Source organism: Aotus nancymaae, unplaced genomic scaffold (assembly GCF_030222135.1).
Source record: "Aotus nancymaae isolate 86718 unplaced genomic scaffold, 86718_ANA_hifiasm-v0.15.2.pri h1tg000033l, whole genome shotgun sequence".
NCBI lineage: Eukaryota > Metazoa > Chordata > Mammalia > Primates > Aotidae > Aotus > Aotus nancymaae.
The window spans coordinates 16,739,497-16,758,045 of NW_026988447.1; the positions used below are offsets into that span (position 1 = coordinate 16,739,497).

An 18,549-nucleotide genomic window follows, 5' to 3' on the forward strand; every position below is an offset into this window, starting at 1 on the left:
CAACAAAAAATTACAGTAACTAAAGCTGCCAGTTGATACTTAAAGGCAAGGACAGGGAAGGGGAAGGGAGGGGGAGGAGAAGAGGAGAGGGTAGGGGAGTCTCATTATTCCTCATCCACTCCATAGCATGATTTCCAATCCCCTCAGCAACCTACTTCAGCATGCTATCTGAATGAAGGAAGGAAAACCAGAATTTATGATAAGCTAGAGCTTATTAAACATGTATTTGAAATTTGGACTTAGTATTTACAAGAGGGATGTGTTTCAGATTCATGATGAGCATTTAGTTGTATCTAAAAGATAATGTTCATTTGGAGTATATGTGTATACCTTCAAAACCAGGAAAATATGGAGTAAAACTTGAGTTTATTATCCTTAAATTCTTATTAAAATTTCTCATAATGCTTATTACCATCCCATTTTAAAAATAAATTATTTAAGATGACTTAAATATAAAAAACAAGAGGCTTCTTATATTCCAAGATAGTAAATTGTCATGACTTTACTTTTTTCATGGTATACTTGAGGATTTAGATAGATCAATGGATTTAGATGGCACTGGCTTCCTATCTGCTAAGTCATTTAATTCTTTGACTGAAGTGATATATCTGAGTGAGTCTCCACTAAAGAAATTGCAGTGGTCTTTGATCATAAAATTCCAGATTAGTGCAGGTATAAAACTCTTGGCTTGGCATCCCGAGTTTGTGCTTTTGAAAAGACTAACATTTTCTATCTTTGAAAAGCCATCTAAAAAGTAATCAAGCCAAACCCTATTATTCTACTGTTCTACTGAGAGTTTTAAAGAGGTCAGATTGTGAGCCAGTTCAAATCTATAAGCTTGCAAGTGAGATAATAATAGGGTAAATGTTTGCGGGTATATAAAATGAAAATGATATTTCTGGCAGCAACTTACAACTTGACCTTAAGGTTTTAGGGCCTTCCTTTGAATAGTTCTTAAAGTATGACCAAATCTGAAGAAAGGTCTACAGGTGTATTATTTGTTTTTTGCACATGGGATGAATGACATCTATTGGCAAAAATTTTGGTCAAAAATAGAAATGATGTAAGTTCAACAATTTGATGTTAAGTTCCTCATTAGGGTTATCTCCTGTTTATTTACTCCCAGTGTTATTTTTGTGTTTACAGTACCAATGTCCTTTAGATAGGGAGCTTGGAGATCTAATATCAGGTCTCTCTTGTCTTCTGAAGCCCTTACTCATTCAAAATTGAATATACTTTCCACTCTGCCCCTGCAGCAAATCTTCCGTCACTCTCTCTCTCACATTAATTGTTCAAACCAAACTACAAAATGTTACCTGACCTTTTACTAGCTTTGTCAGTGAATATATTTTTTCCTGAATATTCATATCTAACTAGAAAATAGCTAAAGTAGCTATGAACCTTCTTCTGGTTTGCTAACCTTTATTATTGAAAAATAAGACTGAAATAAATAAATAGAAATGTATATGTGTAAAGGTTTTCTTAAGAATAGAGGTATATGGGCCAAGTGTGGTGGCTCACACTGGTAATACCAGCACTTTGGAAGGCCAAGGTGGGCGGGTCACCTGAGGTCAGGAGTTTGAAACCTGCTTGACCAACATGGTGAAACCTCTTCTCTACTATAACTACAGAAATTAGCCAGGCTTGGTAGTGGGTGCCTGTAATTCCAGCTACTCTGGTGGCTGAAGCAGGAGAATTGCTTGAACTCAGGAGGCGAAGGTTGCAGTGAGCCGATCGCGCCATTGCACTACAGCCTGCGTGACAGAGCGAGACAACATTTCAAAAAATAAAATAAAATAAAATAAAAAAGAAATATAGGTATGAAATATCCTATGATAGGTGTGGTGAGAGGGACAAAGGAGTACCTGTAAATCTCCCTAATTTGGGATAGCCCAAGGGGTTTTTTTTTTTAATCACTCTTTTTTATTATCTGAATAGATATATAATAAAAGGGCCCATGAGGGCCCAATGGTTGGAATTCTAGTTTCTCTAGAATAAAGCAATAAGGATTGATGACCTAATAATAGAAAGATCTTAATTTACTTTCTGGAAATAATGGGTTTTGAAGTTGGAGCAAAACTGAACTCCTTGTATTATCTGGGTTAAATTTAAGAAAAAGTGGCAAGGTTTCAGACCAGTAGAGGGCTACACCTGCAGTAAGAGAGGGAGTATTGCTTGCCTTTTCTTTTGGCCTTGACAGCATTAGCCTGAGGAGCTATGTTCATCTTAGCCCCACAGAAATCACACTGTAGTTAAAAACTTGTTTCCTAATATAACATAGAGACATTCTATAGCTTATTTTCTTGCCAGTGCTGACACTGTTACCATCATTTCTATGTTAGTATTTTTTCAGACATGATGGTTATAACATTTTTTAAAAAGTAAAGGGGGTAAACAGCCCTTTTAGTTTGAATGCTATTTATAAAGCTAAAAAATGCCAACATGTGCTATCATTAGGTTGGAAGCATTAGTATTTAAACAGGGAAGGAGAAAGAACTAAAGCATAAAAAGATAAAAGAAAGGGAGTGGATAGGATACCTGGAAGAGTTTTCATGGGGAGAGAAAGAGATGGTAATAGGGTGTTTAAGGGCTATCAGGAATTATTTTAGATGTTACACCCTGGAACCTAAGCCCATGTTTGCCTAGAAAAATGTGGAATAAAAAAATTGTAATTTTTCTGATTATTAGTAATGCAATTTAATAATTTAGTCCCTTTAATTATTGGCATTGCTTTTTTAAGATACTGAGTATAAAACATTCTTTGAATGAACTACTTTATATTTTATTGGTAATTAAAGCTAAAGACTTCTTCAGATAGGTATTAATTATATGAAATATCCTTTCTAAGGATATTTTTGGTGAACCAAAATGAAACATAAAAGTAAATGAATTAATTTATAAGAAATCAAGAATATATAACAGACAATGGCTTGCATTTCTGTTAAGGTTTAGTGTGAGGTCAGAGGTCAAGGTACTAATAAGAGTGTTTGGGATGTCTGCTGCCATGAAACAAAATGGAAACTTGATTGATAGTTGGAGGGTTGAAGGGAGAGAGTGTGGTGGAGAAAGCAAAGGTCAGGGAGCCATTTCCCTTCTCTGCATGTATAACGATCAACTCTCTCCAAAACAAAATGTAGATGATATTGATCAATGTGGCATATGTTGTGCACATTTCTATGAGTATTGTGAAATGTCATTATATATGAAGTTGTAATAAATGTTTTAGTATTTTGAAAGCTGAAATGGAATACTTTACAAGAAATGGTGGTAGTTTTGATGCCAGCTTTAAACTAACTATAATGTACCTTCTTTTATCATATCATCAAATGTACACTATTAATAGTTTGATAAACCAATTTGAAAAAACAATTTGGATGAAATTGTAACAAATCCTAATTTATTTTCTTTATAATTTTTTAAAATTCTCTTTAAAATAGGTCTGGTTTGCATGAAGTCTAGTAGTTCAGTTGTGGAATTGGTTATGCTACTGTGTTCTCAGGTAAGTGACAAGAATAAATGTTGAATTAAAAGTAGATTTTCACATGAATTTGTTTTCATGGGGGATGTTATATTTGCATTACTGAAATTTTTGCCATAATACAATTTTGAGTTTGCTGTTTTAAAATAATTTTATTTGTATTGCAAAAGGGTTACTTCTTATTTTTGATACTTGCAGATAATTTTGAAGCAAGCATGGGAGGAAGTAAGAAACAAAAGTTTTTAGAGTCTGTTTAAAAATATCCAGATAAAATGATCTTGATAATTTCTTTGCTGTATGTATTTAGGTTATATAAACAGATTTATTTCTATATCTTGTGGAGTGCCATGCTGACTCCACTGGGAATCATAAGTTTACTTCCCTTTTGTGCAGAGGTTATAAAATGAGTGATAAATGATTTTGAATCCTTGTCATTGCTAATTATTTTTGACATACACAGTAGATTTGGGAAAACATTAACAAAAATGTGGCAGCTATCATAAGATGTAGAAAATAAATTCCTAAGAGCAAAATTACCTTAGGTGTTCCAAAACCTTGTACCTCGTGGTAAACTTTAATGATTAAAAAAAAAACAAACATATAAAAATCATGTATCCTGTGAGGTTTTCTTTTCTGTTTTGCAGTTAAACAGATGAATGTTTTTATTGAGAGTTTTCTTTGTAGTCTTTTAAAGTGATGCCTTGCTGGTAGTAAATTCCCCCACTTAAAACTTTAAAATAGCCTTTTTTAATAGGAAAGGTATTGGTCTAGAGGTCAAGGGTTTTGACCCATTTCAAAACCTTTGACCTTCATTTACAACTCTCATGGTTTACTTGCCTAACGAATAAGGATAATGCAAAATTAATGTTTCTTTGCATCGATTTATTTGTTTTAGTGCGTATATGCCAAATTTATTTAGACTGTGCTGATGGACATTTCATGAATACAAATTAAAGAATCATAGAAGGTGTGAAAAATCATCAATACTATGCATTGTCAATAAGGTGCAATGAGAACAATTACTTCTAGAGATTACACCTAATGGATTTTTGTAATGAACTTGTGAGGAGTAGTTACTTAGTAGGCTTATTATTCTTAGATTTAGTGAGAATCATGTTTCTATAATTTAATCATCTCATTTAAAAAACTCCAATTCTTCACAAGCTGACTAGATAAATTTTTCATTAAGCCATCTCGTTAGAAATCATTAATTATTTTTTTCTTGGATAGAAGTTGCTATATAGGATTCTTATACCTGCATGAAATCGCCCTTACTTTAAAAAAGCACTCACTTACGGTTTTGGATGTTTCCTCACAAGAATATAAATTTGTTGTTCATAGTGATATAACTGTTTTATAGGTGAATTTTGACAATAAAGTTTCACTTTCTTGTTTTGAAGAATTGAATGTATTTTTGGTCCATGGAAGCTATTTCCAATATAGTGTATTGCATATTTGAATGTTAGAAGCTGCAAAGTTAAAGAATGACATGTTTTAATATACCTATTTATCATGTATGTCACAGTACTGTTTAATACTACTGCGATCAAATGGGATATGAAGATCATGTAGTTGAATAAGTTTCAAAAGTCAGTAATTGTCAAGGTTTTTGTTTGAATAAAATACATTCTTGGGTATTTGAAGTCCTTAACATTTTTTATGAGTTCTTCAAAAGTTCCATAGCATCTCTACAAGATGTAGCACAGTGTGAAAAATGATGTGAAAAATGAAGCTAGAATTAGCTCCAGATGTATACAGATTGTTCCGGGGTGATAATTACATTTTTCACTTTGAATTTTCCTAATTCAAAGAGGTCAACTTGGCAATCACAGAAGTGATTTATTTTGTTAAGAAGTGAACTGTCTTTTTCTACATGAAAGCTTAAAAGATATGAAATTGAATTTCAAGTCGACATTTTACAGATCTTGGGTGGGGATAGCTTGAGTTTGATTGATAATTTTTTTTGGACTGAGATATGGTGGGAAGCAAAAGCTACCATCTTGCTAAAATTTTAATTAATTTTTTAAGAGGAGATAGAGAGGATTGAGTGCCAAAGATCGAAAGATCAGGTCAAAAACTACTTTTTAATCACATAAATAATGGGATATGAACTTAACATCTGCAAATTTGATTTAGAACTTTACAAATTAGTTGTTGTTAATTTCATGACAATCAGTCATGCTCTGATTATTTTTCTTGAGTCCATTCAAAACTTATATTCCTTTTGTGTTATTTTAAATAAGGTGTTTAATTATATTTTATTGTAAAAGAGAATTTAGAGCCTAAATTTAAGAAATGAGGAAATGATCACATTTGTTAGCTGATAATAAGACCAAACAGATCACTATATATATTTATTTCAACTAAGATTGTAGTTTTCAATGTCCACTCATTGATCAGTAGTTGATTAGTCACCATTTCATATTTTAGTCTATTTAAATGTTAATATTGTTTAGGCAAAATATTATTACTTGGAATTGGAAATCTCTCATAATATATAGCATTATATTTTTGAGTATAATTAATATATGAGGTTTGCAAAAATTAGATTTATTCATCTGTTGAATCCCATATAAAATAATTCAAGAACGATTGAATGTCCAAAGACCAATTTAAATCGTCTTTATTTCTTAAAATAAGACTTGCTTCTATTCTTTGGGAAACTGTATGTTCTCTGATACAAACACACAAAAATTGAACAGGTTCTTAACTGTGTTTTAGGTGTTTTTTCACAAGCATGCAACTTGTGTGTCAAATTTGTTGTATATGTGTGTAAACCTGTTTTAAATATATATGAATTTAAAGAAAATGTTAAATAGATGTTTCAAGTAACATTACTCCAGCATTGTATAAAGTGTTTGTATCTTGTTCATTTGACATTAATATCATTTTTGAAAGAATTGACGTTGCATTCAAGGCCACTTTATAAAAGCATTGCATTGCTCGTCCTAATTCAGTCTGACATACATTCCAATAACACTACCTCCCTTCTTGGGTTTAAAGCTAAATTTATGACTGTGCATTGTGAAGTGCATCATTTAAAAATGGTTTCAACCCAAAACATCTAATAAATAAATAATGTGTATGGCTACTCAGTAGTAGACTTTCTAGACTAGAAATCATTCCATCGGATACTCAACAGTCCACTATCGGAGAGGGCTGTCAGATAAATCTTGTGGTAGCTGCATTCATGTCCTGTAAATCACATATTATTGTCTGAGCCTTCTGCCAGGTCATCTATTCTTTTCCCATTTATCAGAAATGCATACAGTATATAGAAAAACTAGAAGCACCATGTAGTCTGGACTGGCATCATGTCTGAGTAATTTATTAGCAGCAAAAGTTAATTTAAAATACTATTTTAGTCTAATTATTCTTTAAAAAAATTTTCAACAAAATATGTAAATTGTTGCTGTTTTGGGAAATATTTTCTTTACATGAAGTAATGATAAAAGGTTTGGTTATTTTTGATTTGTGTTTCTTTCTCTACCTCTGAATTATTAATTTTAAAATTATAATAATTTACAATAAGAATGAGATAGTTCTTTTCTTATGATTCTGTCAGTTTTGTGTTTGAAATTTTTTCCTGAATCTGTACTGTAGTCAAATGTTTCTTTATGTTTTGCTTTTCTATACTTTCTTTTCTCTAATCCCAAGTTTCTTCTCCATTTTGAGTTTATTTTTTCTGAATATATCACATTAATGTTTTTTATAGTTATGATGATTTTATAGATGAATATTTTCAGTATGAGATTATTAAAATTCCTCTCTCCCATTGCCCCCAAAAAAGGCAAACCAGCTGTATACATGGCACCGTGGTGTCCTTCACCATTAGGACTCTCTTACTCTCACATACTCTCAAGCCATGCTGAACTATTTAAAGACACCCAAATATGCCATTATATTTCTGTGTCTTGGTACGTGCTTTTTCTTTCCCTAAACTGCCCCTCTTTCAAACTTGGTGACTTTTGTTAGCTGCTGCCTATCATTCAGAGCTCCGCTTAATTATCTCATTCTCCCAGGATCATATCTATAGTTGATATCTTTTTGTCTTTAGCACCCATTATAGAATTTACCACAAATTGTAAGTATAAATACCCTAATTGGTTTACTTGTTTATTGTTAGTATCCTTCTTTGTTTTCTCGACTCTATGAAGATAATAGCTATTTCTGCTTTGCCCATTAAAGTATTTCTAGTACCTCGCACAGTATTGCTTAGTGAATATTTATGGAAAAAATGAATCAACTAGCTCCTAGATAAATTGCAATCTCTTCTGGAAGGATTTCCTTTACTCCTCTCTTCCCTCCAACTCTATGCCTAAATGAGGTATTGTGCAGAACACTTACTCAAACTCTCTTAATTTCATTCTATATTTAAGTTGCCTGTTGTTTTCCTTTCTCTTCCATGTATACTGCAAATTTTTTGAAGACAAGCATTGTGTGTTTTTTATTGTATTCCCAGCGTCTGGCATAGTACTCTTCAACCATATAGATGTTTATATACTCATATAATTGATAAATCAAATGGTAACATGGATCATAAATTATCATATTTTAAACTTTGCCTTTTGGTCTTTATCATTAGGAAATACTCCCATACTTTCTGATATTTATTAGTTTTTATATTAAATCTTCATTTTCATTTAGACAACTAGTTTTATCATTACTGAATAGTGTAGTTGTGTTCATTTATGAGGAGGGCCTTTGGTTTTTCTTTTCTTTTGACTTAATCAGATTCACCTCATTTTTTTTTTTTTAAAGACAGGGGCTGGCTCTGTTGCCCAGGCTGGAGTTCAGTGGTGTGATCATAGTCCACTGCATTCGACCTCCCAGGCTCAGGTGATCCTCCTGCTCAGCCTCCCAAATTACTAGGACTCCAAGTAGCTGGGACCACATGCCAGCACACATGGCTAATTTTTTGTAGAGATGAGGTCTCTTTAAGTTTGCCAGTTTGGACCTCTTTTTTGTTTTGAGATGGAGTTTTGCTCTTGTTGCCCAGACTGGAGTGCATTGGTGCAGTCTCGGCTCACTGCAACCTCAGCCTTCTGGGCTCAAGCTATTCTCCTGCCTCAGCCACCTGAGTAGCTGGGATTACAGGCGCCCACCACCACACCCAGCTAATTTTGTATTTTTAGTAGAAATGGGGTTTCACCATGTTGGCCAGGCTGGTCTGGCCTCCCAAAGTGCTGATTCCAGGTGTGAGCCACTGTACCCAGCCCCTAGCCTAGGTCTCTTGCTTTTTTTTTTTTTTTTTTAAATAACCACTTTGGCCCAGGTGGGAAGATTGCTTGAAGCCAGGAATTCAATACCAGTCTGGGCAACATAGCAAGACCCTATCTTTACCAAAAAGAAAAAAATTTAGCTGTACTTGGTAGCATGTACTTGTAGACCTAGCTACTCAGGATGCTGAAGCAGGAGGATTGCTTGAGCCCAGAGGTTCGAGGTTACAGTAAGCTAGGATCACGCTGGTGCACTCTAGCCTGGGTGACAGAGAGAGTCTCAAAAAAACCAAAATAAAAACCCTCAACTTTATTGAGGTATAATTTATATACAGTAAATACCCACACATTTTAAGTGTACTGTTCAGTGAATTTTGACATATATACAACCATTTTAATTCTTAAATTTTTCTGTGCCTCTTTTCAATCAATCACTATCTCTGTCACTTCAAGTTGCCAGTGATTTGATTTCTATTACTGTGTTTTACTTACCACAGAACTTAATATAAATAGAAATTTATTTCTTTTAAGTGGAGTGCTTAGCTATTCCTAGTGTACTGTGTTTAGGGTACTTCAGCTGCCCCCCACCCCCTTTTTTTTTTTAACTAGAACTTACTGTCTGGTATTAAGAAAATAATGTATTTATTTAAAAGAAATAATTGAGCTAATGAAATAAAGGATTTTTTTTGCCAACCAAAAAATAGGATTTGACTATGAGTTGCTTAATCAAAACAGAAATAAGCCTTCTTAACTTCATTATGCATTTCTTTCACCTATAAGGAAATCCTATGATATGAAGTTTTCTTTTTTTTTTTTTAGACGGAGTCTCAGTCTGTTGCCCAGGCTGGAGTGTAGTGGCATGATCTTGGCTCACTGCAACCTCCGCCTCCTGGGTTCAGGTGATTCTTCTGCCTCAGCCTTCTGAGTAGCTGGGACTACAGGGACTTGCCACCTCGCCTGGCTAAGTTTTTTTGTATTTTTAGTAGAGATGGGGGTTTCACCTTGTTGACCAGGTTAGTCTCGATCTCTTGACCTCGTGATCCACCCGCCTCGGCCTCCCAAAGTGCTGGGATTATAGGCGTGAGCCACCGCGCCCAGCCCGTACCTATGAACTTTTGATTGCAAATGGAATGAGAATCAATAGGGTCAGCTTCTAATACAGTCATAATGTTTTGCTTTAGAGCTGCTGTGAATGCTTTGTTCTTATAACGTACAAAGGCTGAGAGGGTAGATATTCTTTGCTGAAATGCTCAGAGTTCATTCTGTGCACGGTAAAAACTGTTGACCTTAAAAGAAGAAACTGTAGACTTGTGAGGCATGGATAGGAAGTCTGTGGGAATTGGAGAGGTGAGTTGAAGATACAAGCTATATATATTGGTCATGAAGAACTTAGACGCATTAACAATTTTAAAGTATTTGAAAACAGCTCAATAACTGTACTTTATGCTGATATGGCAAACGTATTTGTGTTTTACTGATTCAAAATTTTGTAACAGATAACTATTATAGGGTGGAAACATTTGTCTTGAAACAATAGCAAAAATAGTAACACAAAATAAATCTGAGTAAAGCACTTTATTTTTCTTTTTAAAAATAAAATATTTAGGTTGATGGGTTGGTGAGCATTAATTGATCTTTGAGTTTGGATGCAGACCTTCATAATACTGATTTAGAGTGCTGCTACAACCAAAGAAAAACATAATTTAACTTTAGATTCAGTATTTGACCTGAAATCCAGGCGTCCTATGGATTCACCAGCACACTAGGATTTAGAAAACACAACCTTTGAGGTAAATTTTGTGGAACTGGCAGTACACCCTGTGGCTTGGCAGTCTAGTCAGAAGGATGATACCATGCTGACTATGTAACTACATCTTTGAACATTATTCTCAAGGGTGGTAAATGCAAAACAAAGTAATATCAACTGGCACTTAATTCTGCAAGTTCCCTGCTGATTGGGGTATTCATTGAAATGGAACTCTTCCTGACAGGAAGTCAGCCTATGAGTATGGAGACATCTGAAAATAAAGTGTGTTTTAATTTGGCACCCTACTATTTTACAACTAGTCTTTTAAATTTGGGATTAAGAAGAGAGTTAGGAAAAGGGAGAAATACGCAAATGGGAATATTCTGAGTATAACATTTTTCTTTGGTCTTAATGAAATTAAGAATACAGATCAGTGTCTCTGTATCTCAGATATTATTACTTGCATTTATTTAGTACTTTTTTTTCCTTATTCTAATCAATCTACTGAAGTTAAAGGAATTACAGAAAGGCTAGGTTAAAAGTGTAAATTTTGAGCTTGCCTTTGTTTAATACCAAACTTTCTGATAACTTTTAGAAGTTTTAGCTATCTTCTCATATTATATAGGTTTTCATAAATCGTATATAATTTAATGGATTTTAGTCAGACTAGTCAGAGTTAGTATTAGCCATTTCAGCTTCTCAGGATCCAGATTTAAATCTTGCTGTGTGTTTATAGTATTTGCACTGTTTAACTTAGCACTGAGATAAATTACTATTTAGTACTTTAGTACCTTGATATACATAATAGGACAAAATAGCATAATTTAGGAGGGGATGATTATTATATGAGTAATTGCACAAACATTCCCCATCTATTGTACATTTTTTAGTCAGGCAACTTTTTATTCAAGCTGTTATTTAATAATATGAAAATTCAGAAGTATGTACACAGTTTTAGCAAAATCTGAGGCTTGAACTTTGATTTAGGCCTGAATGAAAGATCAGAATCTGATGCAGTTTATTTGCTTTTCTAGTACTGAATTCCTCAGCTGTTTGAGGTGGACTATGTAGAGATGGCTCTTGTCTGTCATGGGTCATAAAAAGGAAGAAGGAAAAAGATGCCTCAGGTAGTCTTTTAAGAAAAGGCTGAGGCCAAGAAAATGCTGTGATGATAGATTTTGAATCTTTTTTTTGAGACAGAGTCTTCCTCTGTTGCCCGGGCTGGAGTTCAGTGGTGCAATCTTGGCTCACTGCAGTCACTGCCTCCTGGGTTCAAGTGATTCTCCTGCCTCAGCCTCCTGAGTAGCTGGGATTACAGGCACATGCCACCACACCTGGCTAATTTTTGTATTTTAGTGGAGATGGGGTTTCGCCATATTGGCCAAGCTGATCTCAAACTCTTGACTTCAGGCGATCCACTGGCCTCAGCCTCCCAAAGTGCTGAGATTATGGGCATGAGCCACTGTGCCCGACCTAAATTTTGAATTTTCTTCTTCTTCTTTTTTTTTTGGAGACGGAATCACATTCTGTCACCTAGGCTGGAGTGTAATGGTGTGATCTCTGCTCACTGCAACCTCCACCTCTTGGGTTCAAGCGATTCTCTGGCCTCAGCCTTCTGAGTAGCTGGAATTAACAGGCACCGGCCATCATGCCTGGCTAATTTTTGTATTTTTGTAGAGATGTGGTTTTACCATGTTGGCCAGGATGATCTTGAACTCCTGACCTCAGGTGATCTGCTGGCCTTGTAGATTTTGAATTTTAATAAATGTTTTTTATTGTGTTACTCGTAACTGTGTAATCTTGGCAGATTCCTTTTTTGAGTCTTAATTTTTTACTGAGTGAAATGGGTATATTAAAATCTTATTAGGGTCAGGCATGGTGGCTCATGGCAGTAGTATCAGCACTTTGGGAGGCGGAAGTGGATGGATCACAGGAGGCCTGGAGTTTGAGACCAGCCTGGCCAACATGGTGAAACTCTATCTTTACTAAAAGTACCAAAAAAGCCCACCAAACCAAAAAAACAACTAGCCAGGTGTAGTGGCGTGTACCTGTAGTCCCAGCTACTTGGGAGGCCGAGGCATGGAAATCGCTTGAACCTAGGAGACTAGGTTGAGGTGAGCCAAGATTGTGCTACTGAGCTTCAGCCTGGTGACAGAATGAGACTGTCTCAAAACAACAACAACAACAAAAAGATCTAATTAGACATTGTTGGTGGGAATGTAAGTTAGTACAACCACTATGGAGAATGGTTTGGAGGTTCCTCAAAAAACTGAAAATAGAGCTACCATATGATGCAGCAATCTGACTGCTGGGTATATAGCAAAAGAAAGGAAATAAGTACATCGAATAGATATCTGCATTTCTGTGTTTGTTGCAGCACTGTTCACAATAGGCAAATTTTGGAAGCAATAATTGAACAGTTGAGTAGAGAATGATGGTTACCAGAGGCTGAGAAAGGTAGTGGGAGGATGGGGGAGAGGTGGGATGGTTAATGATATATTAAAAAAAATAGTATTTGATAGCACAAGAGTGTGACTATAGTCAATAATAATTGTACATTTTTAAAACAACGAAAAGAGTATAATTTGATTGTAACAAAGGATAAATGCTTGAGGGGATGGATACACCATTTTACAGGATGTGATCATTATGCATTGCATGTCTGTATCAAAACATCTCATGTACCACATAAATATACAGTCCTATGTATATTTATAAATATACAAAGATTAAAAATAAAGTTACTGAGATAGAAGATGCTAGGAAGTTTTTAGCTAGTAAAAGGTGGTAAGCAAAATTAAATGTGTAATATCCTTTATTATAAATTTAAAGTTTAAATTAATATTTCTATTATCTCGTATTAAAAATTACATTTTTACAATCCACATGTAATTCTAATACTACTTTCTTGAAAAAATTTTAAAAAAAGATATTATTAGGCAGTACATTGTAAAACTATGCAGTACCATCTACAGAGCAAAGGGTTGTAAATTAAAGTTACTGAATTCTGAATCTGAGTGTTTTATTTATTTATTTTTGAGACAGAGTCTTGCTGTGTCACCCAAGCTGGAGTGCAGTGGTGTGATCTCGGCTCACTGCAACCTCTGCCTCCTGGGTTCAGGTGGTTCTCCCCCCTCAGCCTAACCAGTAGCTGGGATTACAGGCACCCACCATCATGCCTGGCTTATTTTTGTAGAGACAGGTTTTCACCATGTTGGCCAGGCTGGTCTCGAACTCCTGACCTCAGGCAATCTGCCCACTTTGGCCTTCCAAAGTACTGGGATTACAGGCATGAATCACTGCGCCCAGCTGAATCTGAGTGTATTTTTAAACAGCACACAAAATCCTCTTCATTTATTCAGTATTTCCAATGTAATTGCCCAATAGGTTCTTCTTGCCTGCTGCCCAGGTAGAGCCAATTTTGAATACTGGGGAATTGCAATCGAAAAATGTTTAATACACATAAAGCTGGCTAAATGGAAGACTGTGGAGTTTTATTATTACTCAAATCAGCCTCCCTAAAAATTTGGAGACTAGGGTTTTTTTTTTTTTTTTTGAGATGGAGTTTCGCTCTTATTGCTCAGGTTGGAGTGCAATGGCATGACCTCGGCTCACTACAACCTCTGCCTCCCAGGTTCAAGCGATTCTCCTGCCTCAGCCTCCCAAGTAGCGGGGATTACAGGCATGCGCCACCACATCCAGCTAATGACTAGGATTTTTTAAACATAATTTTTTGGTAGGATGCTGCTGATAGTTTAGGGATAAAATCATAGTAGAGTGGAAAATGGTCTTATTTTGCTGAGTCCTCTTCTGAGTGAGGACCTCATGACCCTTGAGTCATGAATCTTGAGTCTAGGTGGAACGATCCAGTCATCAGGAATGCAGAAATCTAGGCTGAGCGTGGTGGCTCACACCTGTAATCCCAGCATTTTGGAAGGCTGAGGCAGGTGGATCATCTAAGGTCAGGGGTTTGAGACAAGCCTGCCAACATGACGAAACCCCATCTCTCCTAAAAATACAAAAATTAGCTGGGCATAGTGGTGCATGCCGGTAGTCCCAGCTATTCAGTAGGCTGACGCAGGAGAATAGCTTGAACCCGGGAGGCAGAGGTTGCAGTGAGCCAAGATGGTGCCACTGCACTCCAGCCCGGGTGACAGAGTGAGACTCCATCTCTCTCTCTCTCTCTCGCTCTCTCTCTCTTTCACACACACACACACACACACACACACACACACACACACACACAAAGCAAAACTCTGAAAAGTCATGATCTTGTGACCTCTGGAACAGTGGCTGATAACTATGCCCACATCTTAGCAGAATTCAGGCACTTCTCATCTTAACCTGGTGGCCTTTCATTAGTTTAATAAGGAAAGTTTTGTTACGGAAGGGCTATTATGATTTAAACTATAAACTACATTTCTCCCAAAGTTAGCTTGGCCCGTTCTTGAGAATGACCAATGGCAGTTTAGAGGTTAAAGGCAAGATGGAGTTGGTATCAGATCTCTTTCTCTGTTATAATTCTCTCACAGTTATAATTTTGCTAATGTGGTTTCACCAGTGCCTCTTGTTTTCTTAATTTGATTTATCAGATTTTTGCCTTACAAATTCAGTTCACTATTACTTTTCTTTTTTTTTGAGATGGAGTCTCACTCTGTCGCCCAGGCTGGAGTGTAGTGGTGCAATCTTGGTTCACTGTAGCCTCTGCCTCCCAGGTTCAAGCAATTCTCTGCCTCAGTCTTCCAAGTAGCTGGTATTACAGGTTCCCGCCACCACGCCTGGCTGATTTTTTTGTATTTTTAGTAGAGATGGGTTTTCACCATCTTGACCAGGCTGCTCTCTCAAAGTGCTGGCGTGAGCCACCACACCCGGCCTATTTTCTGCATTAACTCTTTGATTATTATTTATTTGTTCTTTTTGTAGTTATATCTTCAGTCTAATTCATTTTCATCTTGAACCATGAAATAATAGAGCTAGAAGGGGTCTCATAGATTAGCAATTGTTGGCCTTTGTTTCCATGTAGAGAAAGCTAATGGATAACATTCATTTTTTCCATAGGCTCCCAAAGGTGATTGTGTGGTTTTTCTCTGCCAGCTATTAATAACACTCTTTCTGGGAAACTCAACAAAGTGCATCAAAATACAAGTAATACTGATGTCGTTATAGGGATTACTACTCTAATGATTTTTAAGTGTCCCTTTTGATAACTTTAGTGCTTTTTATTTGTATACCACATTACTTTCAGTGTATCTCCTGCTTTACCATAGTTGAGAAATACTTTATTTATTTATTTGGAGATGGAGTCTTGCTCTGTTGTCCAGGCTAGAGTGCAATGGCACGATCTTGGCTCACTGCAACCTTTGCCTCCTGGGCTCAAGCAATTCTCCTGCCTCAGCCTCTGGAGCTGTTGGGATTACAGGCGCCTGCCACCACGCCTGACTAATTTTTGTAGTTTTAGTAGAGACCGGATTTCACCATGTTGACCAGGATGGTCTCACTTTCTTGACCTCGTGATCCGCCTGCCTCAGCCTCCCAAAGTGCTGGGATTATAGGTGTGAGCCACCAAGCCCAGCAGAGGCATACTTTTATAACAGTTAATTTAGTTCAGTGATTATTCACCATTTTTTCTGGTCAAGTATATTATTATCATTAACAGTTGCTCATTATGATGATTCCTGAGTCCTAGTGGAATTTTAAACTTCCTTTGCAAAATTATAACTAAGGAAATTATGACAGTGAAAGATATCAGACCTAACCAACTCCATCTTGCTTCTAACCTCCAAACTGTCCTTGTTCATTCCTGGGCTTAGGCTGAACTATCCTTGAGAACAAATTTTATTTATAGTTTAAATAATAGCCCTTCCCAAAAGCTAGCCTGTTCTTGTAAAACAAATGAAAGGCCACCAGCCACCAAGTTAGGATGAGAAGGGCTGGAATTCTAAATATTACCAGACATTTTTTCAGATGTCATAAGATTTATAACTTCTCCATTTACTCTAGAAAATGACATCACTATTGTGAACCTATGATTGGCCTTTTAAGATGTCTTTTCCGGTTTTTGCATTTCTGATAACCAGATGGCCTCACCTGGACTTGCCAACCCGTTCAGTCCCCTGCCCCCCAGGAACTGACTCAGCATAAGGGGACAACTTTGACTCCCTATGATTTCATCCCTGAGCCAACCAATCAGCACTCCTAACTAACTGGCCCCCTCCCCACCCAATTATCCTGAAAAATGAACCACCAGTTTTGGGGAGACTAACGTTAGTAATGAAACTCTGATCTCCCGCGCACAGCAGGCTCTGCGTGAATGATTCTTTCTCTATTGCAATTTCCCTGTCTTGATAAATTGGCTCTGTCTAGGCAGTGGGCAAGGTGAACCCATTGGGTGGTTACAAACTGGGGAGAAATAAAAGGAAATATCATTTTTAAAAGCTCTCTGTAAAGAATCAGATTCTGGCTAAGAGTGTAGATCTTAATGTTCTCACTGATACGGCTTCCATGAGTGGAGGAACACCAGGGTTCTTGGTCCTCATGCCAGTTTAGATAAAACACGTGGAGTGGTTTTAAGGAGCAGAGAGTTTAATACGCAAGATAGAGGGGAGAAGGAAGAAGCTCCCCTGTACAGAGGTGGAGAGGGGCTCCCAAACTGAAAGAGGGAACCCCAACTATGATGGATACCAGCCAGGTATTTGTAGAGGCTGGAGGAGGTGGTGTCTGATTTGCATAGGGCTCAGAGGATTAGTTTGACCAGGTGTGTCATTCACATAGTGTGAAAAAGCTGGCCCTTTCATCCTAGCCTTTTAATATGTAAATGCAGGATGCCATGATGTTCTACACACATGTTGGGGCAGGAGTGTGTGGGACAAGGGCAAGAAGGCAGTGGTAATCTTCAAGTTTGGGTGGAACCAGTTTCTGATGGCCTGAATTTGCATATCAAAGGTTGCCTTCTGGCTTTCTGTAGCAGGTTTAAAAATGAATCTTCCCAAGTACCCCTTTTCCTATCTGCCTAAAATAATTTCTTAATGACTCCTATAACATCGCCACAAAGTGATAAGTATATGAGGTGATAGATATGTTAATTAGCTTGATATAATCATTTTACAGTGTATGCGTGTATCAAATCACCTTGTATATAATAAATATTTACAATTTCTTTTTGTCAGTTATACCTTAATAAAACTTGGGCAGGGAGTAGGAATAAAATAACTAGATTCTGGTCCAGTTTATTCCTGAATTAGTGAAATGCCCTTTTTGCTTTCTCCTGATTTTCTCTCTCTGAGTACATACTAGCAAATTTACTTTCCTAGCAGAGTGTCTTTATATTTTCTTTCCAGGAGAAGCTGTGGTTGTTTACTGTTCTGTCAAATTCAAAGTTCTCTGCCTTATTTTTAAGGCCATTTAATAGCTGTTTTATTTTTGTTTATAGTTATTTCCATGCTGACTTATAAATAGTATTCATGTATGAGACATATGTGTTAAGCACATCACACTATTTTCTATGTAGTTAACCAGAAAACCTAAACTCTGTAACCCTAAATCTGTTCCCCACAGTCTCCTGACACTTATCTTCCACAGTGGGCTTTTATAGATAGTAAGTGTGAAACTGTTTACCAAGGTCCTGAATACTGGATACACAGTGCATTCTTTTTGGTAGTAATTATTTCTGCAAATTCTTCATTTAGAAGCTCAGATTATAATTAGGCATTTAATTGAAACCGCACTACTGCCTTGTCTGTTGGCTGGTTTGTCGGGTTCTTCTTGTTGCAGTGTAGGTGAAGTTAAATTTAATTTTGGTTTCTTTTAATGTCTTTTTCTGAGAAAAGATTACCTATTTTGTTATTTGAGAACACTTAAAAAGTTGCTTGATCTTTCTGACTTGTATTTCTATCCATTGGAAAGGTACAGTATTATCCTGCAGTTTGTGAAGCATTACTAATTTGTGAGAACAGGATTCTACTTGTTAATATTGTAAGTTAAAAAGGGAAAAAGGAAGTTGGTCAGGGCAGTGAGAAAGTAAAATAACGAGGGAGAACTTTTAAGAAGCTTTCTGTTGCTTAACCAGTTTTATTAGCAAATCTGAACTGCTGCCTTATGTATTTTGA

At 36.3% G+C, this 18,549-nt stretch overlaps 1 protein-coding gene across 3 annotated transcripts in view; it reads left to right on the forward strand.

Annotated features, from left to right (window-relative positions):
• Positions 1 to 18,549, forward strand: part of LRBA (LPS responsive beige-like anchor protein) — a 742,045-nt gene that overhangs the window by 203,421 nt on the left and 520,075 nt on the right. For all 3 annotated transcript variants that reach the window (XM_064383828.1, XM_064383829.1, XM_064383830.1), the window contains exon 34: positions 3,438 to 3,499. In XM_064383828.1, coding sequence (XP_064239898.1) covers positions 3,438 to 3,499 — 62 coding nt within the window. The remainder of the gene's footprint in view (positions 1 to 3,437; positions 3,500 to 18,549) is intronic.